The following is a 26720-nucleotide window of genomic DNA, read 5'->3' as shown; positions in this document are numbered from 1 at the left end:
CGGCGTTCGGTGAAACGGGCATCTCTTGGATAAGACGACGTTCCGCAAGCCGTCTGGGAACCGCACCTTCCACTTCTGGAAAATCCAAGAGGGAAGATAGATAACGAACGCACGAGCTTCTTTACTATTGTTGATAACACCTTGCCATATCTTACTGCACCCATTGTTCACGAACGGCGCCCTGCAACGTGAGCACTCATTTTGGGTGCGGAATATGAGAGTTTGTGGGCGGATTCCCTGCGACACACGAAAACAAGAGCTTGACTTTCAGGAATTTTCTCACACCCTCTTTTTCGCGCTATTCGATAAGGCGACGCCATATCGTGCTGATTACTTCGCCCTTTGTTTACTGGACGTTATAAACCAGCGGCAACTCTTAGCTCCAGCGCAGGATAGAACAAATAACGCCAACAATGAGTTTCTCCCGTCAACCAACATGCGCCATGCTACTGACGTGCGGTGTCATTCTCGCTAGCCTTAATTTAGCTTCCTCGAGCCATCAAGGCAATCTCACAGCGACTTTCTCGAACAGGCAGCCAGTGCAGTACCCCCGCATCTACCTGTTCGGCGATTCTCTGACGCAGGTGAGAATCTCGACGCAGGAGCTAGTTGACCATGCACAACTTTCGTAAGTTGTAACCACTCAGTAAAAAAATAATGGATGACTAGAAAAGCCAAAGTGAAAACGAGTTACCCGGGAGCTCGTCTTTTTTGCTGTGGTGGAAAGTCAGCTCTCGACGCGTGTGCATTTTCAAGTTTTTTGTGTCCTGTAGTCATCTTACAAGCTTTATTTTCCCCCAACCATGGGTCTGACGATTGTGTTGATGCCGCTTTTGACTTAGCGGGCTCTTTCATGCGTAGTACGTAGTGCTCTAACACTACCGAGTGAACCGACGAGTGCATTATGGATCATTATATCTGAATCCTGCGTGTAATACTTTATATTTGTTTTGATATCTGCAGCTCGGACACTCGGCCCAGGGATGCTGGGGCTCGATCGTAGCGAACACCTTTCAAAGGTACAGTGCACCTATTAGGCGAAGCCTATCTGACTATGCTTCCGCGATTTTTTCATGTCTGCGAACGATAACTCCCAAGGCTCACGGTGACTTTAAGCTCGAGGTGCTCTATAACGCCAGGCGTTGGAAAACGAACGTCATGGTGTGTGCGTATTAGCACGCGGTCATCACCAAAGTCGCACGCTGTTCAAAATATTCATGTGGATTTCCAGCGGGCAAGTATCATCACTTGGATAATCACTTTGAGTGGTTTAGTGATTAATAAATACCAGTTAACATAAGCACCATTTTCAAGGTCTATAAAGGTTCCTGAAAGGTTTCCCGCCCTGCAAACCGCGTAGACCAAGTCTACAATCGCACCGCCCTCCTTTGTTAGCTTTGTAAGTGCTTACGCGTGTATACGCTTCGAGCTTGGCGATCGGTGCGCCGCCTGCCGCCGCTTCTCCGCGGCGCTGACGGGATTAGCTCTGCCCAGCTGATAGGGGCTCATGAAGTGTTTTGCTTCTCTTTCGCTTCTTTTTGCCCTTCCGCACCCTAAAAAACTTGTTATGGTGACGTCTGTAACTAAATAGTACGTTTAGGTCCCTTCAAAAGCCGCTGCATCTTGGCAGGGTGCTCAAACGCCAACAATAGCTATCTGGTAACGTGGTAACGTGGTCTGGTAATAGCTATCTGGTAATCTGGTACCGCCCTTCTGGGCCGCTGTTACGGGCGTCGGCGACGGCCGCATCATACCACCGCTGTCACCTCCGAATACATGCGGCACAAGTGAATTTTATTGCGGTCTTGTTTAGATCTGATACCGGCACAGTGAGAGGTGTGTTTAGTTTTGCAGCGCGGACAACGAATGCGGCCTCGTTTTGAATATATACGCCACAGAAAAATATATTTTGGGGATGTGGTTACACAATACCTGATAATAACTTGTGCCTTTTATAAGTGTATAAGCCACGCGAAAATGTTAGGTATGTTCCAGGGCTGTGCGCCGTGAAAGATGTGCACTCTTGCATGCCTTGTAGCAAGAACGAAGAAAACCTAATTAAACCAGGGAAAAATAAATTGTCTGCAAGTCCGGAAGGAGCAGAATAGCTCGCACGGAAAAGAAAAAAACTCAGTGCTGCTTCTGAAATGCTAAAGTCGTTCGTTTAAACTTAAGCCGGGTAGGACTCACGAGACCAACTAGTGTGCGAAATACACTGCTATTTAGCGAGACATGGGGAGGGAGAGGGAGGAGGAGGACGCTTACCTATCGTTTTGTACCAATGCGAGCGAAATCAAGGAATGAACGTTTTATTAATCACACACACAAGCTACGTACGCGTCCACCTTACTCTAGTTTTTACACTTCAACAAGCAGCTGATCACTCGGCGGACGCATTGTTTTTTAGGTACACAAGTTCTGATAAGCCCCTCGGATTTCCGTTTGCGCTGGATTCCGCAGGCTCCCTGAGTGATTTTAATATGCTTCGATGAAGCGTTTAGTCGCGGCCGCGCATTGCTCTAGAAGCCCTTCTCCACGCTGCTCGCGGAGGATGTATGTAGCATATATGAATGTTTGCGGGCGCTCAGCTCACGACAAGACGCCCTCAGCATTAATTTTTTGGCCGTGCGCTGATCCCGGGTATAATTTCGGTTTATCCATCGTACTTATTTCGTAGCATGTTCGTGAAATTTATGTCCAGGGTAGCGACCAATATCTGAGGTATGTATTGCACAGCATAACTGGCGTGCTGTCAGGTATTTCAGTGCTCCGTTAGGGTATATAACCGCATAAAACTGATTTACATCGAAGTGTATAGCGATAGCATGACCATTTGAGGAAACTATGATTACGGAGACACTTTTAGTAAATTTCAGTGCAGTGGAATCACAATCATCTTCATATGCGTATCCCGGTTTCGCGATGCCGACCTGTGATGCACACCTGGCGCTTGTACAGACCGAATGTACCAGACTAAGATCGCGTCAGACACATTTACACTATCGTAAATGTGCCAGATTTGCTAGCAGAATGACTGATCCACATTAATATGTATCTACAACTCATACAAACGCGAAATATCAGTCGCGAACGCGGCGCAAAAGCAACGGCTACAGTGGTGAGCCGGAGGGAAACTCCCGCGACAGCTTTCGAAACGTGCCGCTAGGGTTATTTCAGTGGCACCCCTACAGGGTGCTCGAGGCGTATAGTGGCAACGATCCCGTCGTCGAGACAAGTTACCGTTTTACATTTTACTGCGACGCAGTATACCTGTAACAGACAAGGCTTCTGTTGCGACCGTCGGCGTCGACAGAAAACTCCCGCGAACAAAGAAAAGGAATAATTGGCACCGCCAGGAATCGAATCTTGACTCGAATGGAGTAACGGAGCGACACCCCGTCGTCTTACCGACTAAGCTACGCCCACACGAGATGTACCCAGGCGGCACAGAAAGTGTGCCCCAAGACCGGCCCGTCTATGCCCGCTTTCTGGCATGTCCGGCCAGCATCCAGGTTCTGGCAGCCACTGATCATGCGTTGAACGGCCAACATTCAGCAACCAGCGCTTCGGTATTTTTCCGTCCGCCCGTGTCCGGACGCACAACGGCAGCTAACCGGCTGCCAGATATTTAGTTCTCTTACGGCGGCCGATGTTGAGAAAGAGAACGGCCGAAGTACGGCCTTAGGGCATCCGTTTTTTCTTCGGGAAGCGGTAATCGGCCGAAACACGGCAAGCGACCGGCCACAGAATATGCGTATTCTTGCGGCAGTTGGTGTTCGAAAGGAGACTGGCCGGAGCGCGGCTGCCGTGCATTCGTTGTTTCAACGGTGAACCGCGCGTCCGGCGGTAGAATATTCGTTTTCTTCGGGCAACCAGTGTTATGAAGGATACCGGCCGACGTACGGCCCCAGAATATACGTTTTTCATTCGGTTAGCTGTCCCCGGCCGAATTGCGGCAAGCGAATGGCCACAGAATATTTGGCAACCGGTGTTCAAGAGGAGACCGGCCTACGTAAGGTATCTGGTTATACGTCATTTTTTCGGCAAACGGCATACAGCCGAACAATGGCACGCACCTGGGCGCCGAGAATTCATGCACAGACGTGTTTGGAAGGAGACCGCCCGGTTTTTTACTGGGGGGAGAAAAAGCCGTTAGGGAGCCGAACGACGGGGACGCGTTTTTCATCCGCTCCGTGTTTCTACGTTTTAAATGAACGAACATCGTTTGTCAAACAGTAATGAGTGTTCTCGGTGAACGGGCAAGGTGCAAGGACTCACTGGACATTAGCAGGGAACCTTTTAGGCCATCGAAATGTCATTTATTGCCACAAGAAGACTGTGCCACACCGACGGGTGAGCTAAGCCTCGCGAGTAATCGCCGCTACGACGCCTCTGCCGCCGCCTTCGTCGACGCATCAGCTCGAGGCTATTCGCCCCCTCAATAAATGGAGAGCGTTGCAGACATCGGCCCGGTAGAGATGTCCGATCCGAGATGGAGATGGTTCACCAAAATAACTGGCCTTCAAGGGCGTCGAGCAAGCGGCCACCACGCAGGAGCTAAACCGCCACCATGTCAAGGACTCCCCACCAAAGAAAGGCAAGTGCGAGCAAAAGCGCAAGTTATTCTGCTTACAATTAAACTGCGACAAGCAATGTTGCACTATGTTGTTGGTGATAAACGTAGAAGAGACTCGCTCGTGCATTGGTAGGATCAACTTCATGCCATGCACTTTGCTACTTCATGGGATTTTGCGACTGCCTATTTAGAAAAAAAATTATTTTAAATTTGCGATAACTACAGAGCCTTGTCACTGACGAAGCCTAGCTGTTAATTTAGTTCGGATGTTTGAAGGCGAGCTTAGCTACTCTTGGGATATGACTCATTTGATTAAACATAATCGCCAGCATCCTAGCAAACACGGATTTTGTCAGGATTTTCTTGCTCAACGCAGATTGTTGAGTTCACACACGATTTGGCTCTTGCAATAGATAAGCTTAAAGTGGTTGACTGTATATTCTTGGACTGCAAAACAGCAAATGATGGTGTTCCATATCACCTTCTGCGTAGTACATTTCATCCTATAAACTGAATGAATCGGTTTTTGCATTGTTATTACTATTGGCCCTATAGCTTTGTTCAAAAATACTGTGTTGTTTACCGGACTGAACGTTTACCGGACTGAGCGCATGAACGTGATTCCGTATACCTGCAGCTTTATTCGAATTTAATAACATCCTGGTGTGCTCATTCAGAAAAGTTTTTGGAGGTTAAACAGTGTGTTAACGGCACCTTTACAAGAAAACCTTCATTCCAATTGAATACGTATACCGTAAATTATGCTGCTGTGACAACGGCCGAGGAATATAAATACCTAGGAGTTTATTTAGGGAGTGGTTAGAGGTTAAATAGGCAGGCTCACACCATAAAACTTACGGCTGCATATGTTTTTGGCTTTCTGAGACGAAATTTCAGTGAACCTCCATCTAACTGAAAAGAATAACCGTATTTCACTCATGTGCGCTCAATCTTGGAGTACACATGTGTTTTCGTGGATCCCTACACCAAAGAGCTGTGATACGCTCGAAAACATACAGAATATGTCAGTGCGATTCGTATTAGGTAATTGGCACGCTCAACTTAGCATGAGAGAAAGTAAAAGTAAACTGAAATGGCAGGACGTGAAAGATCACAGACGAAACCACAGGTTGAACTTTTTTCGTAATATCTATCATTCGAAAACTGGAGTAGAAGGGGAGAAGTATGTCCTAGCGCCATTCTACATATCGCAAAGTGGGACCGCTAGCTTAAAGCAAATTATTAACTTTCCTTTAAAGGTGACGCCTTGCGCGATTCATTTTATTTTACATCAATACTGCAGTGTAATTATCTTCCACGTATGATTGCATTAACTGTTTATATTGACGATTTTCAGCGCGCTTTGTAGAATTATTTTGTAATTTTGTCTCATAGTTAATGCTTAGTGTTATGTATCTCGCTTCTGTAATGCATGGAAAGGCAAGCAGGCATAAAAAATAAATAAATAAATGAATAAAAATAAATAAACAAACAAACAAACAAATAAAAAAATAAATAAATAAATAAACTTCCAGAGGCGCAAGTTTGCCTCCGACGGGTTGAGAACCCTACGCATTCAACCTTGACCAAGAAAATATTTATTGCCCTATTCGTTGCAGTATGCAAGGTTTCCTGTATGCATGCTACCATTGCTATGTTATTGGTTTGAAACAAATTATGTAACTCTAATTTTACGCCTTTCCTTGCGTGAACACAGAGGGATACAACTGCAGCCACCTGAAACAGGGCGTCATTCGCAACGCGCCTAGAATTTTTTGAACGTAGTATGACATTAGAAGAAAATTAAGTTCTTTTGGACTATTAAGTGGTGTGGACGTATACTCATGAAAACAACATTAAAATAGATTGAAAATGAAAGTACCTGTTCGCTCCTTCTTAGGATCAGCCCTGCGCAAGATCATCAGAAAAGTTTATCGAGTATAAAATGTCTTTGCAAGAAAAATGGGCAAAAACTGGACATACTTTTTTGTGAAGGAGTTATATTAAATGCTCCTGAGTGTTTTGTTGAGAACCAAGACGCTTCGTGAAGGCATTCACGCCGGTTTTATATACATCAAAATTGGTCAAGCAATTGTTATAAAAATAGTTTATGTAGTCATAGCATGAAAGTGTTCTGGAATATTGCCCTAAAAGAAATTGGCTAAAAGCGGCGCAATTTATCTCTCTGAAATTCAACCCACTAAAGTATGCGCCCTCCGCCCCCCCCCCCTCCTCTTTCCCCGGTTATTACAGGTAAGCCGCCCCACCGAGGATATCGGGACCTGGCCAATACATCTATTCAAGCTCTACAAAGAACTGAATATTTTCTGTGTTCGGCAGCAAAAGAGGCACAGCAATTAAAGGAACGACAATTTGTGAGCACTGTTTAATAAATGAATTTTGCTGTCAACTGAGGCTGGTAATTAAGCAAGGCTGCGCTGAAAGCTTGACGGCTGGTGGTTGCGCGCGAGCTCACTTTGATGTGGCTGCATTGGACCCAAAATGCTGGGTTTGTGCTGCTTCTGCACTGCGCGAATGAGTCATCTGCTTGCGCGACATGCAGTGGCCGGCCTCAGTACAGTTAACGTACTGTGGCCGAACTCCAATGCCCGTAGCACGGCCGTATTTCCGGTAGCGTTAGTACGGCTGGAGTCCGACGACCGCATCTCGGCTGTCCTCCGGCGGCCGTACTTCGGCCGTATACGGGTGGCTTTGGAATGGCCGGAGCCCTACGGCTCGAATCTGGCCGTATAACCGTAAGCCGGTCGACTGGCCGACGGACACTGGGCGTTGGACAGCCATGGGAGTACGGCCGTATACGGCCAAAAGGCCCACATTTGGACATGGGCCGAACATGGCTGCCGGAAAACGGCCGGACAGAAAATCACCGGCCAAAGTACACCGGCCTGTTTTAGGCCGAACAGTCCTGTGCTGCCTGGGTAGGGGAGACAGACCGCGTACTCAACGAGCACAGGAGCGGCTCTACCACCTGCGCTTAATCAAAGCCCTCGTGTGCAGTGCAATCATAACGGCGTTCACGTGGTTTGGATTAGCGGCGAACGGACCAACGTCTGGGGAGTCGGAGGGCGGGAAAGGTGCTTTTTGGCCGCAATGCATGAAACAAGAGTGAGTAGGAGGAGGCAGTGAGAGAGATGACACCACAGCCATGCGTACCGCCTTCCTCCTCAGACTTCTCCAGTTGCTCCTCTCCGTTTCCTTTCTTCCACCCGCCGCGGTGGCTCAGTGGCTAAGGCGTTGCGCTGCTCAGCACGAGGTCACGGGTTCGATTCTCGGCCGCGGCGGCCGCTTTTGTGATAAAGGAGAAAAGCAAAAACGCCCGTGTGTTCGAGATTTCGGCGCACGTTAAAGATCCCCAGGTGATCAAAATTAATCCGGAGCCCTCCACTACGGCGCGCCTCATCACCTGCGTTGCGTCGGCGCGTTAATCACCACAATCAATCAATCAGTTTCCTTTCTTCCGTCACTGCTGCATTCGGTCATCTCTGGTTTCGCTCTTTGTAGAGCCACGTGTGGGAATTCAAGTGACGTCGCATGGGGAATCGTCGTTGGTGTCGTTTACAGCTTCGCAGCAGTCCAACCACCTTCACAGCGTGCCTTGGAGGCAATTTTTTTTAGTTTCACCTCTTCTCCGTCGTCGTAATTGGGAGGCCGCGTTCAGTCTGAACCGGTAGCATAGCCAGAAAATTTTCTATGGAAGGGAGGCGACCTGCAAATAGAAAATCAACACAAATAGAGGCTGCGCCCCACGATGCCTTAGTAATTTTTCTTCCACTGTCACGTTACAAACGAGTCAGAAACCTTACTCCTCTCCTCCTCATTTGCACACTGTGACTGGTCATGAAACATTACACCATCTTCCCGTAGGGGACCCCTAGTAGTATGCGAAGAAGCCATGGGGTCGACTGAAGTTCCTATTAGTTTTCAGTTCGTCGTTTCCGTTGACGTTCAGCTTCGCGTGCCTTCGTTGTATCAGTAGCTTCTTGACGTAGTTTGAATGAGGGAATGACATAAGGCACGTTCGTAGCACATGCTCCCGTCTCGGTTTGTAGCGCAGTGGGAAGAGCGCCACGTACCTCCCGTTGCGGCCAGAGAGTCTTGGGGTCGAAACCATCCGCCGCCTATTTCTTTTTATAGTGGACTGCGCTGACGTCAGCCCAAACGCTGACGGGGCTGAAGAGACGCGCATGCGCAGTTGAGTGCGGACGGCGGACAACGACTACGACAACGAGGGAGGGAGGGACACAGGCCCGAGAATGAGATACTTCGCATCTAATAACTGTCTTTCAGAAACATTTCAGTAAGGCGGACCCGCTGACGTGTTAGCCGTGCAAGCAGTGCTTCCGCATCCTACACTCTAAACTTTTTTTCCACCCATATACTCCCTAGAGGTTCTTTTACGCCTGTCCTCTCGTGATCCTCCTTGTAGGAGTTTTTTTTACTACATGGAACAGGGAGGTTTTGTTTACCTCCTCAAAACAGGGTGTTTTTAGGTGATAGAAAGGAGGTAGTTAGGGAGTGTTAAGCAATGTTAGGGAGAATTTAAGGAGATCAAAATGGAGTATTCTTTACTTCCTCAAGGCGTTTTTGAGTGATGTTTATGGACTTTTTAGGCGGTTGAATAGGAGCTTATTATGGCTCCCTTGGGAAGTACTTATGTTATTTTAGGGGCGTTTTGAGGAGGTTCAAGGGAAGCATTTACTTCTTTTGCATGGAGTTTTACGTTTTGTAGGCCTCGCGAGGGGAGTTTTTAGGAGGTTCAAGGGAAGCATATATTTCTTTTGAATGGAGTTTTGCAAAGTTTGGGCGGTTTTGTAGGCCTTCCGAAAGGAGTTTTTTCAAGGCCACAAGGGAGAGTTTCTAGTTCCCTGCGGGAGTACTGATTTCACACGGTTTTGCTCGGTTTCAGGTTTATTTCAAACGAACTTTTGCATACAAGTTTACATGGTACATGGTGTACACAAGGAGGCTCCGAAATAAAAACTTAGGGCGACCTCCTATAAGAAAGCAAAAATGGTAAATTGCTAAAAACACGCCAGTTAGGAATGGAAGACAGCAATAGAATGCTAGTTGAACAAACCGTAGAATTAATATTACTACAAGAACTGGAAATACGCGAAAAACAAAGATAGGCGCAAACACAACCACATGGTAAGTGAAATCATTATATAATAATAGCGGATCAAGAACGCGTCAGTACTTATCAGAACTTATCAGAACGCATCAGCATTCAGTACACAAAGTGAAAAAAATGGTTGCAGTGGTTTACAACAACAAAAAAATTTCAGTCGGTGGTGAAATGAGCGACCTGTGTGCTAGGTGAACAAACTGTAGATACAATATTACTACAAGAACTGGAAATACGCGAAAAACATATAGGCACAAACACAACGGCATTGTAAGTGACATCATTATATAATACTAGAGGATTGAGAACGCGTGAGTACTTATCAGTACGCATCAGTACTCAGTACACAAAGTGAAAAAAATGGTTGCAGTGGTTTACAACAACAAAAATTTTTTTCAATTGGTGGTAACGAGCATTTGTAACGAGCATTTTGTAGATGGTAAAGGCACAAGAGATAAATGATGTAGGAGACAGACAGCAATGAGATGGCAATGGATAAATGAGTAATATAAAGAACGAGAAATATGCTGCGGAAAATACCAGTGCGTTTTGATAAAGACACAAATGCGCCAAGAAAAGTGACCCAGTCTGAGGAGTTAATTGCAAGGATATAGAACAGAATGGGTGGTATCGCGACAGCTTCTTCAGAGTGAGAAGAAAAAGCCATGTAATTCGTGTTTTTCCCATTTGGCACCAGTTGCCAACATTATTTAGATAATTGTTTCAAGTTATATTAGTTGGTTAATATTATTGCTTCACTAAAAGATAGCTGTATTATCAGCATACAGAAAGGTCCATCAAATATCCCCTGTTCAGTAAAAAAAAAGAAAACGTCAGAAACATAATACGAAATTCTTTAAACTACTATCCAATGATTACAGGATTGAAAACAAATAAAATATTGGTGAGGGATATTGATGCGATAAAAGTTAATTAGTTCTAAATCCTTCACACGTGGTTTGGTGCTGGCAAGGTCCAAAAAGGCATGTTCCACAAACGTTAGAGCTCTGTGTGCCTTCTTGGGATATTGAATGTTGAAAACCCAGAACGATGCAAACAGACTACACAGTCCTCCCAGTAAAGATGATGCAGTCAAGACACTCTGGCCATCGATGCGGAGGCTAATTTCCCCTTTCGCGGAATGCAGGCAGGGAGTCAAAGGAACATCTGCCTGAAAAAGCAAAAAAAAAAAATGCCCCACATGTAAAATTCAAAACAGACACTATGGTTAAACGAACTTAATAATACGGCACAGTAATAAAATTGTTATGCCATGTTCCCTGCGAATTTCAGTACTTAAATTAGGAATGCAAAGGCTTCATAAAACCAAGTGCCAGTACAATAACCATCGTGGCTTTTGCAGCAATAAAAAAGATATTACTTCCGCACAATATACTCGAGCACAACTTTAAATGACAATGAAGTTAAAATGCAAGTCTCTCTAGGTTGATAGATTAGCTCACGGGGAACACAATTATACCCCTCTTACACCTGGCATTTTTTTTTTAAATAAGGTTGAAACTAGCAAAAACACGTTTTCACCGGAAGGGCTTAAGTGGCCTGACGCGCACAACTTCTATCTTGGCTGCCGCTGGATGGTGCTACTCGTCCATACTTGGGGTGGCAGTACCGCTTTCCAAGGGAGCATGCGAGCTACGCATGAGAAAATCGTTCGACGCCAAAACTTCCGAGGCCTCAAAAGGCCAATGTTCTTCTTCAGTGAAGCGTAAATACTGATCACAGGTCCAATGGAGAAACATTTTACTTAGTGGTCTCGAACGGCAAATGACAGGGGAGTTTGGGGAAGCATGAGCGATTTGACCGAAACTGACCAACTGCTTGGTACGTGGTAATGTTGTATTCAGTTGCTTGTATACTGCTATTAATCACCGCTGCTTCACTTGCTTCCAGTTTATTCTGATGCAAACAGCGACTGCAGTCGTGTTTGCGTCACGCTTGATGAGCAGTTGAACAGCGATTTCTCAGCACTTAAGGCATCTTGGCACTAAATCAATGCTGAAATGGCTATGCGGAGGTCCGACTTCCGTTTGAAATCAACTTGCTGGTTGTCTTCAATGACCCTTTAACAACAAGTTACCCTTATGCCTCATCACTGCAACCGATTGTTCCTCCGTGTGGTGCAAAGTGTGTTAGTGTGTAACGTGAAACGAACCGTTTCTGTGATTTGTAGGACTGATTCTGCTATTAATTACTGCAGTGACAACAAGCTATGAAAGAAAATCCCGCCATCTCCACGAAGTGAATGATGATGAGAGGGGCGAATCTAAAATGCTTATCAGCAGACAATGTGACGCATTAAGTGCAAGCTGCTTTCATAGTGTGTGCATTGACATTAGGATATGGCCCCCTGGCAGAATGATGCGCTGCGCGAGATTTTGCCGTACCTAAAAGGACAGGCAACTCATTTTTACGGAGTATAGGATCTGTAAAAGGGTTGCGAGTTCGGCGAGTTGGTAATTATGCATTGCGAAAAATAAACTGCGCGCAAATTAACGAGGACAAGAACACATGAAGACGGCACAAACGCACACTCGCAACTAGTTTATTATTGCACGATTCAAAGCTTTATATGCCCAAGCGCCCAATTGCCGCGCCCCCAATGCGTCACAGTTCTTGGCGCACTCATCCGAAAATACTAAAAAACCGTAACAACAAAACCACAAAACGAACTTTGAGGCGCACGAAAGGCGAAAAATCAGCAAAGATAACCGCATCAAGACCCCCCTCCCACCCCCAACACGCATTCCCAGAAGCACCGAAATAGCGCTCAATGTGCGTCTAAATATGCGACTTCTCGATTAAGCAGGGCGATAGAGGGATGACTGACACATTCGGAACCAGCTTTTCTGATGTGGCTGGCTTCTACAATTTCTCGCGTTTGCTGGTTCTTATGTCGCAAAAGGATGGCTGTGCGCTCAAACACAGGGACACAATCAGGTCTGCATGCGCGGCAATGAGAAGATAAGTGGCTCAGGTCACGTTGAAAAATGAAAAAAAAAATATACGGTACTTTTAGACTTCGTACGCTCGAGTTTGTGACAACGTACCCGTGTGCGGCTCTGTCCTGAAGTTTGGAGAAATGCAGGCGGGTTGTGTTATATTTCTCGTCTTGCATTACGCTTTCTTTTATATATTAGCGCCCTCTTCCCCGACCTCTCTACCTTCCTTACCGCTTCCGTCTGACTGCGCTGATTCTCGCCAGCACGAAGTAACCGTCACGTTGCTTTGAAACGACGCCGCGCGCGACAAACGATTTTACCTCGAATGCCCTGTTACAAACCAGCCTACAAAAGAATGCGAACGCATACCCCAAAACCCACAAACAAGTAAAATAATACGAGTGTGCGCTTTTTTCTTTGCCCGTGCGCGTACGAGCGGTGAGCGGCACGGGTACCCGGGTACTTCGCTGTTAACCCTATCCAAACGTTTGACAAACGCATCGACTGATGAAAGACCACTTACCAGCGAGCTGTCCACACCTGTCGCCGTATCCAAATGCCGTTTGCGGCCGTTCCTCGTGTGACAGGGGCACATGAAAATCTTTCCACCAAATGGCACTACTAGTCCTTCACAAATAAGAAAAAACGACGGCCCAAGGCGAGGCTTGAAGCTCCGGCCGCGCCGAGTCACCGGCCGCGCTGCGTTGATAGCACAGAGGCGAGGTTGTATACATCCGGGCAGCCAGTCGTGCCGCCAGGGCAAGTTGAGTCGCTGCAGTCGGGTGCGTTGGCGCGCTGGCACGGGAATTTAAATCGTCTATGTATGCGCAAGCAAGCGAAGCAGATGAACGTTGCAATTGTTTGCAACGGCGAGAACTGCCTCTTCGTTAGCAGCAGAGTTTGACACCACCTATCGCCAAAATAAACAGATTGAGACAACACGGCCGCGCTCTCTGCCTGTGATCGCGCTGGTTGAAGCATCTATACGGGTATACGTACGGTATTGGTTTTGTAGCTGCGTGCAACCGTTGCGTCCTGCTTACTCGTTCTAATTAGCATTAGGCCACGGTTGAAGTGCTGGTGCACGGAGACAACAGAAGACTAACATGGCGACCGCCCGCTTGAGATGATTACCTCAGATAGGGCGTTTATTGTGGACGTGGTAGTATACAAGGAACCGAACGCCATCTCACAAATGGTGTTAAGTCGTTCTAAATCCTCCCTTTTGCTACCCGGATGGGCAACGGTACTACCGTGGAGGTTCGTCCACTTATTTAGATCATGCCTAGGGAGTACATTTTTTGCTATAGGTACTTTTCAGGGCACATTACTTGATTAAAACTCCATTTCCGGCTAGTTTGCGTTTACAGTGTACACTGCAGCGTAGGAACTCCTTCTTGTCCTGTTTGGCTTTCCACACCACGCCTCCCGACGGCGCACGCAGGAAGTGCGACGTTGTGCTTCGGGGCTACTCCGGCTACAACACGCGCGCGGGCAAGCACGTGCTGCGGCGCGTGTTCGGCCCCGAGGACGCGGGTTCGGTGGCCGCCTTCGTGGTCATGCTGGGCACCAACGACGCGGCCGAGCCGGAGGACGGCGGTGGAAACCACGTGCCGCTCGACGAGTACGCGGCCAACCTGGGAGAGCTGCTCGACTACATCAGGGTACGCTGCTGACCGCCATGCGTGTTCCACTTTGCCTTACGTTTTATTACAGGGAATGTGCTTGACTCTAGCCTGCGCATGTATGTTAGGCATGCATCCACAGAGGGGATAGCCAGGCCGGAATAGAGAGAGAGAGTTTATTTGAAAAAAACTAAAGGTTGTCGACTGTCTGGATGGTGCCGCTAGACCAGGGCTCCACAATGCCTGGCCCTCTCTTCACCCATGTTGATCAGGCGGAGCTTGTCTTCACTGTCACATCTGTCACGGCTGCCTCCCAGAGCTTGCGCGAGGTGTGAGTTGCAGAGGCTCGACCCCAGCTACGTTACCATATGTTACGCGGTTGGGGTCTTCTCCGGGTGTGGGCATTCACATATGTATTTTGGGGGAGTGGGGGTGGGAGGCAGAACCTGTGGGGGTTAGGGTATGTGTTTGCTTACAATTGTCTCCAGGAAATGGTCACATCTGTCACGGCTGCCTCCCAGAGCTTGCGCGAGGTGTGAGTTGCAGAGGCTCGACCCCAGCTACGTTACCATATGTTACGCGGTTGGGGTCTTCTCCGGGTGTGGGCATTCACATATGTATTTTGGGGGAGTGGGGGTGGGAGGCAGAACCTGTGGGGGTTAGGGTATGTGTTTGCTTACAATTGTCTCCAGCCTGGTATATATTAGGCTGTTAAACAGCCTTGTTTAACACCCTAATATAGACTCAGTAACACTATATGAAATCTGAAAACGACAGCATGGTGCAAAAAGTATTTAAATTTGGTCCTAAGCGGGGGGATAATGGCGCGTTTTTCGTCAGCCAGTTACGAAGTGCGGGGACTGCACTTCATCGCTGTAAAATTGCACGCCGTGTTCTTCTTTGGAACTTCCGAACTGTTAGGAGGCTTTAAACGCTCGCTTTCGGAAATTTACAGCGGTTGTTTGGCGATATAGGGAGGTTTTAAAAGCCATGAAGACAAAATGCAAGTTGGGTTTATTAGAAAGACGGCTGAGTCCTCAGTCCCGATAACAATGATACCTGTGGGATTCTTTAGCCACTGAGGACGAGAGAGGCCTTCAGACAAGGAAGAGAGCGACCGAGCGGTCGGAAGGTTTAATGGGGACTTAAAAGAAGACGTAGCGCGAGCGCACGCCGATCGTGCAATGACGACAGGCATGGATGATGGTGATGTTGTCGGTGCAACGCTGATGATGATAGATTCTACAATACCAATATCACCGTAATCTTCGAATAAATAACGGATATATTAAAGAAAACGTGTGAAGCAGTCGCGACCCCCTAGCCAATTTCCTTAAACTTTTCAATGACGTCACAGGACCTTGTTTGTGCGATTGGCGGCCGCCTAACCCACCTGTCGCGACGACACATGATTGGGCGTCTGTAATGGGGCCCCTAGTTCCATTTGACCGCATCACTTGAATGCTAACGTGCAGTTAACGCACTGAAAATATGTTTTATTGTTGGCCCGTATTACGCCATTCTTGCTCATAACACGTCACTGTGGCGCAAAAGTTGAAAGTTTTCAAATACTTCTTGCTTTTTTTCGTTAAAAAACATCTTTTGTGGCTGTAATTGAGCTGAGTGAGATACTGAGTCCTAGTTCTTTAAAATAAACGAAGTTGTATTTTTTCTTCATGGCTCCTTTAAACGAGCACGGCTACGGGCCCAAAGCTTGTCGAACGACAACACACCTCGCCGCAAGGCGCAAACTCAGTGTTCCCTACTGCCTGCCTGCCTGCCTGCCTGCCTGCCTTTTGTTTCTGCGTTGCTTTTGTGGCGATTATTTAAAAGTTGCCACAAAGTGTGTCATTGCTGCAGAGGAACGACAGACTGCCAATGGACGCTGCATCGCTCTAATGACGTAATTATAGCGCTCGGAGAACGCCAAGATTGGGAAAGAGGGAAACGCATTTTAAACCAGTCTCTAACGCCAGGTTCACACTGTTGTCGCAACTGTCGTAATAGAGAGTTTTAACATAGCGGCTAGCGGAGGGTCACGCTACGGCGGCGGGATATCGGGACCCTACTGCGCATGCGCGCGCGGGGAGGGTGAGAAGGAATGCGCGAAAATGGCGAAGGCTGGATCGCGTAACGTATCCCCCCTACCGGAAGGAATTTGCGCCTGCCCAGTTGAGCCCCGCTATACCCACCGCCGTGGCGTTAGCGGATGGAACCCGCTATGCTAAAACTCTCTAATATCTCTCTAATAACGTCATTTCACGTCCAAACTAACCGAACTGCTTGGAACACTGCTTTTTACTTCCGTAGCTCACGATGTGGCTGTTAAGTCGGATAGTCTCAATATAGTGTAAGTTGCCTGATGGCCACAGAGAAGTAATTTTGGCCTGAGGTATCTTGTGACTCCCTATTCAAAGTACAGTCTTCGTTGATTTCGTTCTGAATGCCTTTAAGATTCCGAAAAAACGTTGAAATTAGTGTTGCAGTGTCCCTTTATTATATACCACTTTGCGATTTTCAAAGGCCGGTGATATCGCGGTTACACGCGCATTTTTGTACCTCTCCTCCAGAGGCATACAGCCTTCAGGGAGGGGTTCAAACCAGCGACGTCGGAAACATGACAGCGCGAACCTTGCTGCGATTTTGCATTTTCAGTCCATCACTTAGTATTTTTGGTCTTTTTATTTCTTTCCTTTCAGTCTTGCGGGGTTCCTGACAGCAAAGTAGTGCTCATCACGCCACCGCCCCTGGACGAGGAGAGATGGAAGGCCCACACCGGAAGGCGAGGTGGTTGCCAGTAGCGCGCTTTCCTACATAAGCCCAAAGCTAACGGATGCGATTGTAAAGACAACCGAGCAGCGCGAAAGCGGAAATACAGCGAGAAACATGATTGATTGATTGATTGATTGATTGATTGATTGATTGATTGATTGATTGATTGATTGATTGATTGATTGATTGATTGATTGATTGTAGGGTTTAACACGCCGACGCAACGCAGGCGATGAGGCGCGCCGTAGTGGAGGACTCCGGGTTAATTTTGACCACCTTGGGACCTTTAACGTGTGCCGAAATCTCCTCCACACGGGCGTTCTTGCCTTTCGCCTCCATCAGAAAAGCTGCCGCCACGACCGGGAATCGAACCCGCGACCTCGCGCTCAGCAGCACAACACCTTAGCCACTGAGCCACCGCGTCGGGTCAACGTGAAACTTCAGTGGCAGGGGCCATTGAAGGCTTACTGTGGTATGCCCAATCGCCGAGACATGGAGCCGAAGGCGATAATGGCGGCGAAGTCTTGGGGCGCAGGCTTTAAGTTTGTGCATGAGGCACCCGCGTTGTGAGGTACATAAAAAACGTGGTCCAAAAAAGTTCAAGTTTCACGAGGCGCGCACCGCGAGCCGGGGATCACCTGCCACAGAAGGCGAACAGCAGTGCTAGAGCGAAGTCGCTGGAAGGCTCCGAGAAAGAGTAACGCAGTGCGCGTCGGGAAATAAAAGAAATGGTTTCGGCTTAGCTCAGCTAACATTGGATATGCAAAGAGCTTTTCTTGGTCTGGTTGAGTCGTGGTTTCGCTTGGTTAACTTTTGATGTAGCTGTATTGCCGACCCCGCAACCCCGCAGCGGCGGCGGGCGGCGTGTCTTTAAAAATTTTCAAATGATTGTTTAAAATACATATACAATTTAAACTTATATCAATAATTGTGTTAAAAGGTTTTCAATGAGTGAATAAAAATTTCAGCAGCTTCAGGAGCTGCAAGGTTTGCAGGTCACGTGACCAGGACACGTAAGGTAGTGTCACGTTTGTACACTGCGAACGACCACCATTCAGATTGCGGACGGTGTCGTGGCAAATTAAAATTATTTCCGCCGGTTAATTTAGAAATTCCTTGCGGTCACCCCACTATATAAAATGCTGGCTTTCATGTGAGCTAGAGAACATACACTCGACGAAAATCGGTTGTCTGTCCCTTTAAAGGGATACTCAAGCCAAAATACAAGTTGCTCTAAATCGATACCTTATAGCTCACTGAGAACACGAATATACGGGTACCAGTCTTATGCGTAACGCTTTTTTTAAGAGGGCCGAAAATAGAGAAAATGGGAACACAGACGCCGCGGCCAGTTTCACCGGAAGGGGTTAAAAACATCTGACGTGCGCAACGTCTTTTCTGTCCGCCGCTGGGCGGCGCCACTCGTCCGTACCTGGGGCGACGGTACCGCTTTTCGATGAACAGTGCGAGCAGCTGCGAGTACGCTCGAGCAGTTTGTTCGACGCCAACATTCGCGGGGTCTGAAAAGGGCAATTGTTTTCTTCAAAAAAGCGTCAGATAGTGATCCCGGGTCCCACGAAGGAACATTTTGCTTAGTGTTTCGGAGCTACAAAGGACGTGGGAGTTCGTGAAAGCCCGACTGATTTCACCGAAACTGATTGAACCGCTCGGTACATAGTAACGTTGTATTCAGTTGCTTTTATAGGTGGTATTCATTGAAAAGTTTAGCTGTCAATTTCTTCGCTTGGCAACACTGGAAACGGCCATGGACATGGCGCGGCTTCTGCCAGTGCGTCCGCACGCCGAATAAAAAAATCACCGGCATGCGTAGTCTGCTCCGTTTACACCCAATTCTCAACGGTGGTGTCAACAGAGATGTTTTTAATCGCACTCGCATTGGACTCGAGGCCTTACTTTGCGTTCGGTGGGGTTGAGTTTTGAACGTCCAACACAAATCATGTGTCTAGCGCGGACAAGTACCGCCATCCCACGGAGTCCGACGTAACCAGCAACGGCACACTCCCATGGTTGCCTGCATGCGTGCCTCGCCAGTGAATACAAGCTATACTGCAATATACCACCCCTGCCTCGCTTGCTTCCCGTTTATCGTGACGCAAAAGCGGCTCCAGCCGCTTTGTGCGCCGCGTTTATTCAGCGTTCGTTAACGAATTTCTTGGCAACTAAGGCATCTATCGGCGCAAAATCACCGTTAAAATGGGTATGGGAAGGTCAGACTTTCGGTTGAAGCCTACGTGCTGGTTGCCTTTAGTGTTCGTTTAAGAATTCAGTCGTGATAGTCCGAGTTTAGCTTCACGGGGCCTTAATGCTGCGGCCATTGATGTACAGGTACAGGCAAAACAGAATGCCTTCAATGTACTACGAAGAAAAACAGCGCGAAAGGCAGGGTAAAGCGAAGAACCCAAACCACTTGTCCTCTCTTTTGCGCTGTTTTTCTTCGTAGTACAATGTACCAACTGGCCCTTTAGCAAACCCTTCTAATTTCAATGGAAAACTAAGAGCCACTGCACGAAACTCTTTCAAGCTGACTTCACCATGGTCAGTCACGCTGATATGGTTACGTGGAGCTAAGACTACATTCCCCAGCGAATTTAAGTGTCCAACGCATCTGTGACCACGTCAGCCGATAACAATCACTAATTACACGAATGCTGGCGATCACGTTCGCTTTGATTTGCGTATTGAGCCTCTTTAGAGATAATATCGTCCCTTGACTTCCCGCATTGATCTTTCAGGTGGTTCCAAAGTGAATGACGGATAACCGAACAGGGTATACAGTGCAAGCTATGCTCCCAGTTCTGTTCTAATTCTTTGTTACAGGACAAATTTTCTGCATTTTCTGGGACAGCTTCCACACACTCTATTACCTAACCTATCTCAGTATGAATACTAAAATAAACATTTGTTCGCAAGAATAGTCAGCCGAAGTCTCCCTAATGCGTGTCGGGATTGTTCCCAACAACGCTTACCTTTTTACGTTTCCAGGTAGGCCCACACGACGGCTGGAAACAACAAAGAAGTACGCGGAACTTTGCGTCAGGGTAGGGAAGGAGCGTGGAATCACAACCGTCGATTCTTTCAATGGCCTTCTTAAACAGTCGGTGAGTCACACTCAGTCCTACAGCGACTACTGCGAAAAAAACAACTTTCTTGTTCTAGCGCAATTAGGCTATAAAAACAGCCATGTATCTGTTCAGAAAACATGTCGGTTGTTGCTCACGGACGCGCCAAAATCGGGAAGAATATTATCCATTAGTGTTCGTTTCTTCTCTGTAGTCTGCTGTCATGCATTATTGGATGGTTCATCTTCGGTGTAGTCAACACGTTTGACATCAATGTCACATACAACCAGCTATATTGCTGGTTTTAATTTTATGTTTCGCTTGTAATTTCCCCCCAATCAAATCAACTATTTCAATTAACTTGTAACCGCATTGCGGCACAGTGAAGGTCGTGTGCGCAAAAGAGGTCAGCTTCATTGCGCCTTTTTAGGCACGCATTAAGGAAGGAAGGAAGAATGTAAAAGAAAGGCAGGAAAATTAAACTGGCTAGAGCCTAGTTTGCTATCCTGCACGTGGGAAAGAGGAAATGGGCAAAAAAGAGAGAGGAAAAAAAGAGGCAAATTTGGACCAGACACGTATGCCCAGCACTGAGGCACTGACAGTGATTGACACTGGAGGCTCTCAGTCTATAGCCTAGTGTTCAAGTTCGTCGCCCGTAGAAAACGCAATAGTTCCTTAGTCGCCTTCTGAGCGGATGACTGAGAAGGCCAGTGGCACAGAATCTTCTCCTCCGAAAATGGCCGCCGAGAGGCTAAGTTCCTCAGTGCTGATGACAGCTTCTTCCTTGCAGGCGAGTAGCGTGGGCACTCGCATAAAACGTCGCGTATCGTCTCCGATGTGCCGCACGTTTCGCACTCCGCCCTTGCTGCCATTCCTATTAAGTATGAGTAAGCATTAATACCCGTGCCACACGGACACGAAAAATGACATTAAGGGCTTAATGCCTTAACTTTTAATCCCATTAATTCGCTGCTACACGCAAAAATCTAATTCCATTCACTGTAATGTCATTTTGGTTTAAGGAGTTCCGCACAACTCATTTACCTTCACCAACACCTTAAATCTTCCTACCCTCGAACGCGATGAGCACCAAATGAAACCAACGAAACTCTCAGCACCAGAGGTTGACGCGAAAACGTAGCTGAACTTCGAAATAAGGCGATTTGTTGTGCACCCTTGGTGCCGAAGTTTTGAAGAAGACGAAGGTCACAAAAACAGCGCTAAAGGCAAAACATCGCGTCACACGTCGTGCTAAATTTTTCGGATTTGGCTACCACTGGCAGGCGATGGCAGCTGATGAAGCCACTTTTAGAAATGGCTCACACCATTTTTAAGAAAACACTGTTTCTCATAACGGTTTCTTTCACAAAGAAACCTTTGTAACTCTTGTAAGATGTTTTCCTCTACGTTAAAGACTTGTAAAATATGAGTGAATTTCTCTTTTGGTCATTATCACGATCATGCCTAACACATTTAATGCCTTTGCGGTTTCGCGTGTAGCACGGCCCGGCCAGTTAATGGCATTTGGCATCTTAAGGCCTTCAGCACTTAATGCCTATTTTTGTGTACGTGTGGCACGGGTATAAGTCTTCACTGAATGACCTGCCTGCTCTGCGTCGACACATCTGCAGGTTGCATTTAACAGAAGGAAGAAAGGAAAGAGAAATCTAAGCAACTTATGTATCATATCAGGAAGGAAACAATGCGCGAAGTAACAAGGTTTACCTACTGATGTAGGTTGTATAGGCATTTTCCTGTAATACCTTTTTGACTTCTGATTAAGCACTCGTTTCCGCTCACCATGAAACAGGGAGTGTAGCTTGTATTGATTTAGAATAGTGCTACCGCAGTACAAAAGGTTGTAAAAGGCTTAAGTTCCTCCAGCTCCTGCTGGCTTGCGCATACAAGGATAATCCTTGCCTAAGCCATCATTCTCGACAGACACAACATCCCACCACCTTGTGCATTGTGCCACCACGTTTTTTGGCTGTGAGCGAAAACATAGTGGCTGTCATTTGGGAAAGCTGAAAATAATTCTTACCGCCATGAACAAGAACCTAAATTGCCTGTCATTCTGGAAAGCTGGAAGCAATTGTCCTCACCGCCATGAACAAGAACGTAAAGTGTCTGTCATTCGAGAAAAGTGAAAACACCAATTTCCGTCATGAAGGAGAACGTAAACTGCCTGTCATTCTGGAAGGTTGAAAACACATTACCGCCATGAACGAGAGCACCAAGTGTCTGTCGTTCGGGAATGCTGAACACGGCTCATTCCTGGCGAAATTTTGAGGTTATGCGTACGTGCACTTCATTTTGTCACTCGAGCACACTGCTTGTGAGAGAGGGGGAACGGCCTGACGATGTTGGCCTTGCCGTATCTTTCCTCTGAATAATTCCAAACGGCCGCACCCCCAGTCACAAAGACGACAGGAAATATTTTTGTAGTTTGACGCATTTTCGCGTGTCGTGCTGCCCTCTTCACGTATTCTTGTCGTGTCATGATTCTGGTGTACTGCCGTGTGTCGTATTCCTGTCCTACGTTTGATGTTCCGCCGTGCCGGATTCCTGTCTTGTCGTGACCCTGATGCTCCATCAGTAGTTGCACAAGGTTTGAACGTTACAGCCCTTTGTTAAGCGACTGTAGCCAATGCCTGCCGGCCAGCCTTACGCACTCCTCATCTCTTTCTTTCTCTCTCTCCCTCTTTCTCTGTTCCCATTTGTTCTCATCTATCCCCTTTCATTCCCTTCTCCCCTTCCCTCGGGCTGAGTTGTATGCTGGTGAACTCCCAAATGAGTTCAAAATATCCCCAGTCCATTTCTTTTCCACTTTCTGTATCAATAAAGCACTCACATCGCAGTGACATAAATGTCAGATCTGTTGTGACTACAAGAGTGTTTGTCGTTGAGAAAATTGACTTTTCCGTTACTACAGAAATATGTGTCGCAACTACAGATGACTTTGTCGTAGCAACAGGACTTCTGTTGTCACAACAATTTTTTTTGTTGCACGACAGGAATTCTTGTTAGGTTTTTGTGGTATTCCTGTTTTGATTTTACATTGAGAAGCCTCGCTTCCTCCGCCGTTTGCGTTTTCATTCTTTTAGCTCTTTGGTTTTGTTTTATAGTGCAAGGTTCCACACAATTGTGGGTTGTTGCCTATTGTTAGCTGCACATAAGAGCGCGAGCTGTGTCGCAAAATGTTGTCACGTGGTTACGCGAGAGATGGTTATAGGTGCTGTAGACTAATTTCTTGCTGATGCGGGCACGTTTTGTGTATATCATCGTCGTCGTCTTCGCCGGCCTGTCTACGCCCACTGCAGAGCAAAGGTCTTTCCCATTAATCTCCAATTATCGCGGTTTTCGGCTAACTGCGCCCAATTTATCCCTGCAAACTTCTTCATCTCATCTGCCCATCTAACTTTCCGCCACCCCTTGCCACGCTTGCCTTCTCTAGGGATCCACTCTGTTACCCTTAATGACCAACGGTTATCTTGTCTTCTCATTACGCGCCCTGCCCATGCCCATTTCTTCTTCTTAATATCTACTAATATCTCCTTAACGCGCGTTAGTTTCTTGACCCACTCCGCTCTCTTCTTGTCCCTTAAAGGGAAGCTGAAGCGCTTTCCAAAAAATTTGAGTTAGATTAACAGTTATATAGTTTCTTGCACGCTGATTCCGAATATCACATTGAAATTTATCGTACATGAGTCCAAGTGGCATTTATCTTGCAAAAAGCGCGGCCCTGTTTGAAAGACGCGCGCTTTTCGTCTTTTGACGCCCCTGATTGGTTGCGCCCGTCATGACGTCAAAGGAGGACACCCTTCGGTCGCGCGGGTTGTCGGAAGCATTGCGAACGATCGCACGGTTGCCTTTGCGGCAATTTAGCTTGCAGTTTAATTTTCGCACATGATTGGTAGTTTGTTTTATATATTTCCCGTGCTGTTGGCTCAATTATCTTGGAGCTTAAATTTGCTTTACACGATAGAGAACCCCAAAGCAGTGACTGTGACGTCGACTAGTGGGTTCCATCAAAATATTTTTTGAATTAGGCAACCAGCATAGGGGTATTTTATACGTTATGTTAATATTAGGTACTGCCTTAACTGTTTCTTATTATACACAAAACCATTTATGCCGAAGATTAATGGGCGTTTTATAAACAATCTACCAGCGAAAAGCACGTACGTGCACTGCGCGAAAAAATAGCGTTCATGCGCTGTAAACGTATATGCAAGACACATCTTGCCGGTACACGCATAAACCAACAAGCAGACTCTACTTCCCCATTTCCTTTGTTCGTTGTCGCCCACCCCAGCCCCGTTACTCATCCCCGTACACAGACTCACACGCGCGCGCCATTTCGGCAGCGGCGCTACGGCGCCTCCGCGATTGCTAGCTGCACTTGGATGAGTGGTGTCTTACTGCTTCACATGCATTTATTCTGAAAACACTGCAGCATACTAGTGCCTGCTCAGCATTATTGGCTGTAGTAGGGCTTGATTTTCGCTTGTGCGTTGCGCATTCTGCTACAATATTACGGCCACCTCGTTATAATTAACAGACCAGTCGGACAAGGCAGTTACGTTGTAGTTACGTTACTTTAGGTAACAATCACCAAACGTTTGTGATAATGAATCGTTGGCCGGTTTCAGCATTTCTAGATTTAAGCATTTACCGCGCTAGTCGGACAGAGGCCGTATGTTTACTCTTCGCTCCTAATTTTTTTTAGTATCATCATTATATATATCACCGACTATCACTGGAGCACACTTGAGGTTCAGTGACAACAAGTGCTTGCCAGGTTATAATATGCAGCCACACGGAATCTTGGGCAAAAAATTGGGTCCCCGCAGTCAACACAAATTATGGCACGGTGGTGGTTCGGAGTGGTGTTTTTTTTTAATTCCAGACAAACATCACCTTATCGTGACATGTATACTTGCAAAATAAGTAATCTCGTTGTCTTGGTTCTTTTACTTTGTAGGAATACTGTTTACCTCTTAGCCGGGAGAGAACTTCTATCAGGATTGGCCCCTTGTTTTAGTTTCGCCAAAAAATTGTTTTTTTAACACTGTCCTGAGCCCATAGGGAAAGAAAACCGACGCGTTTAACGAAACAAGTATTTCCTGAAAAAATGTGACTTGGTTTCTGGAATGGAACGAAACAACCCCGGCCAAAGTACAGCAGCATTCCCCATCCTTCCTAAATCTAGAATCTAATGTGAACATTCACGTCCTTCGCACAAAAAAAAAAAAAACAACCCGCATTGGAGCGGTTTACAAAGTATATAACGTAGTGTAGTATATTCTCTGTCATCAAGCACAGCCACCTCGGCTGTCGCTTCCGTATGTTATCAAGCATCCCGGCGTGGCATTATTCTGCTTAGGAATACGGCATGATAACGTATGCCTCGTTTGGCGTTCGTGCATACTTTTTGAACACGAAAATTGTACAAATGAGTGCTATCAACCACAACAACGACAAGTATCATTCACAAGGAAACACGGCGACAAGAGCATGGCCGAGGCGGCCGATCCGGCCGGAAGTCCAGGTATGACGTTTTTCAGCCGGTTTTCGCCCGCGCTCTTCGGTCTTCCGGCATCGCGCGGCGAGATGGGGGCGGGGCATCGGGCCATTTTTGTTGTCTCATTGCGCCGCTTCTATTGCATGTATTGCGAAAATATTTCGTACACGGGAACTATTCAATGTGTACTTGCTGCTAGTCAACTTTTCTTTTAATTCTAAAACCGCTTCACCTTCCCTTTAATGTTACGCCTTTCATCTTCCGTTCCATTGCTCGCTGAGTCGTCCTCAATTTAAGTTGAACCCTCTTAGTGAGCCTCCAAGTTTCTGCCCCGTAGGTGAGTGCCGGTTAGATGCAGCTATCATACACTTTCTTCTTCAGGGACAATGGTAGGCTGCCATTCATTATGCGAGAATGCCTGCCGAATGCACTCCACGCCATTCTTATCCTTCTAATTATCTCTGCCTCATGATTGGGATCCTGGTCACAACTTGGCCTAAGAGAGATTTGTGTATATATATGAACGTTTTTACGAAGAAATGTTAGTTGAAAGTAGCGCTTGTCCCTGCCGTCCTCATCTGTCATCAGCCTAATTTCTCGCACTTTATACGCCTCCGCACTTTCACTTTACTTTGCAGAACTGGCGCAGTTTCTTCGCGGAGGGACTACATTTCTCCACCGTCGGGTCACAGAAGTTCGCCAAGCTGCTTATGCCCGCTCTCGTGAGAGCGGTCGGCAACGTGAGCCAGATCTTCCCGGACTTCAAGAACCTCGACCCTTCGAATCCGGGACGCGGCATCGACGGTTGGAAGCCTCGCTACTGAGCTGCACGTGACACAAGCGGCTAGATAGTTGTTCGCTAGGAGGACGCTCTGCTTGAAACCCTTGATAAGAGTTGGCAGAAATGACGCAAAATAAAGGATTGAATTTGTGACTTCAAAGAAATGAACGTTTCGCGTGATTTAAGAAAAGCATGAAGGAGTTGGAATTCGTTTATTTTATCACTAGGGCGTCTTAGCGGACATTTTTGTTTTACA

The 26720-nt window shown here is 46.9% G+C and overlaps 1 protein-coding gene across 1 annotated transcript; it reads left to right on the top strand.

Annotated features, from left to right (window-relative positions):
* The first annotated feature begins 341 nt into the window (after positions 1 to 341).
* LOC144158567 (isoamyl acetate-hydrolyzing esterase 1 homolog) lies at positions 342 to 26654 on the top strand. The gene is made up of 6 exons (XM_077689529.1): positions 342 to 584; positions 964 to 1019; positions 14127 to 14346; positions 17007 to 17094; positions 20083 to 20198; positions 26322 to 26654. The coding sequence occupies exons 1-6, from the start codon at positions 414 to 416 to the stop codon at positions 26505 to 26507; spliced, it is 837 nt and encodes a 278-aa protein (XP_077545655.1). The 5' UTR covers positions 342 to 413; the 3' UTR covers positions 26508 to 26654.
* Positions 26655 to 26720: the final 66 nt, after the last annotated feature.

This window comes from Haemaphysalis longicornis, unplaced genomic scaffold, assembly GCF_048455015.1.
Source record: "Haemaphysalis longicornis isolate Haplotype H1 unplaced genomic scaffold, Haemaphysalis longicornis Haplotype H1 scaffold_10, whole genome shotgun sequence".
In the NCBI taxonomy this organism is placed as follows: Eukaryota; Metazoa; Arthropoda; class Arachnida; order Ixodida; family Ixodidae; genus Haemaphysalis; species Haemaphysalis longicornis.
The sequence above is the reverse complement of the archived record's forward strand: the minus strand, read 5'-3'. Positions and strand labels throughout refer to the sequence as shown.

Excerpts from the sequence above, each read along its gene's own strand:
- LOC144158567 (XM_077689529.1), top strand. The coding sequence starts at position 414 with ATGAGTTTCTCCCGTCAACCAACATGCGCCATGCTACTGACGTGCGGT. Across the intron at positions 585-963 it reads TCGGCGATTCTCTGACGCAG|CTCGGACACTCGGCCCAGGG; the intron begins GTGAGAATCTCG and ends TGATATCTGCAG. Across the intron at positions 20,199-26,321 it reads ATGGCCTTCTTAAACAGTCG|AACTGGCGCAGTTTCTTCGC; the intron begins GTGAGTCACACT and ends TTTACTTTGCAG.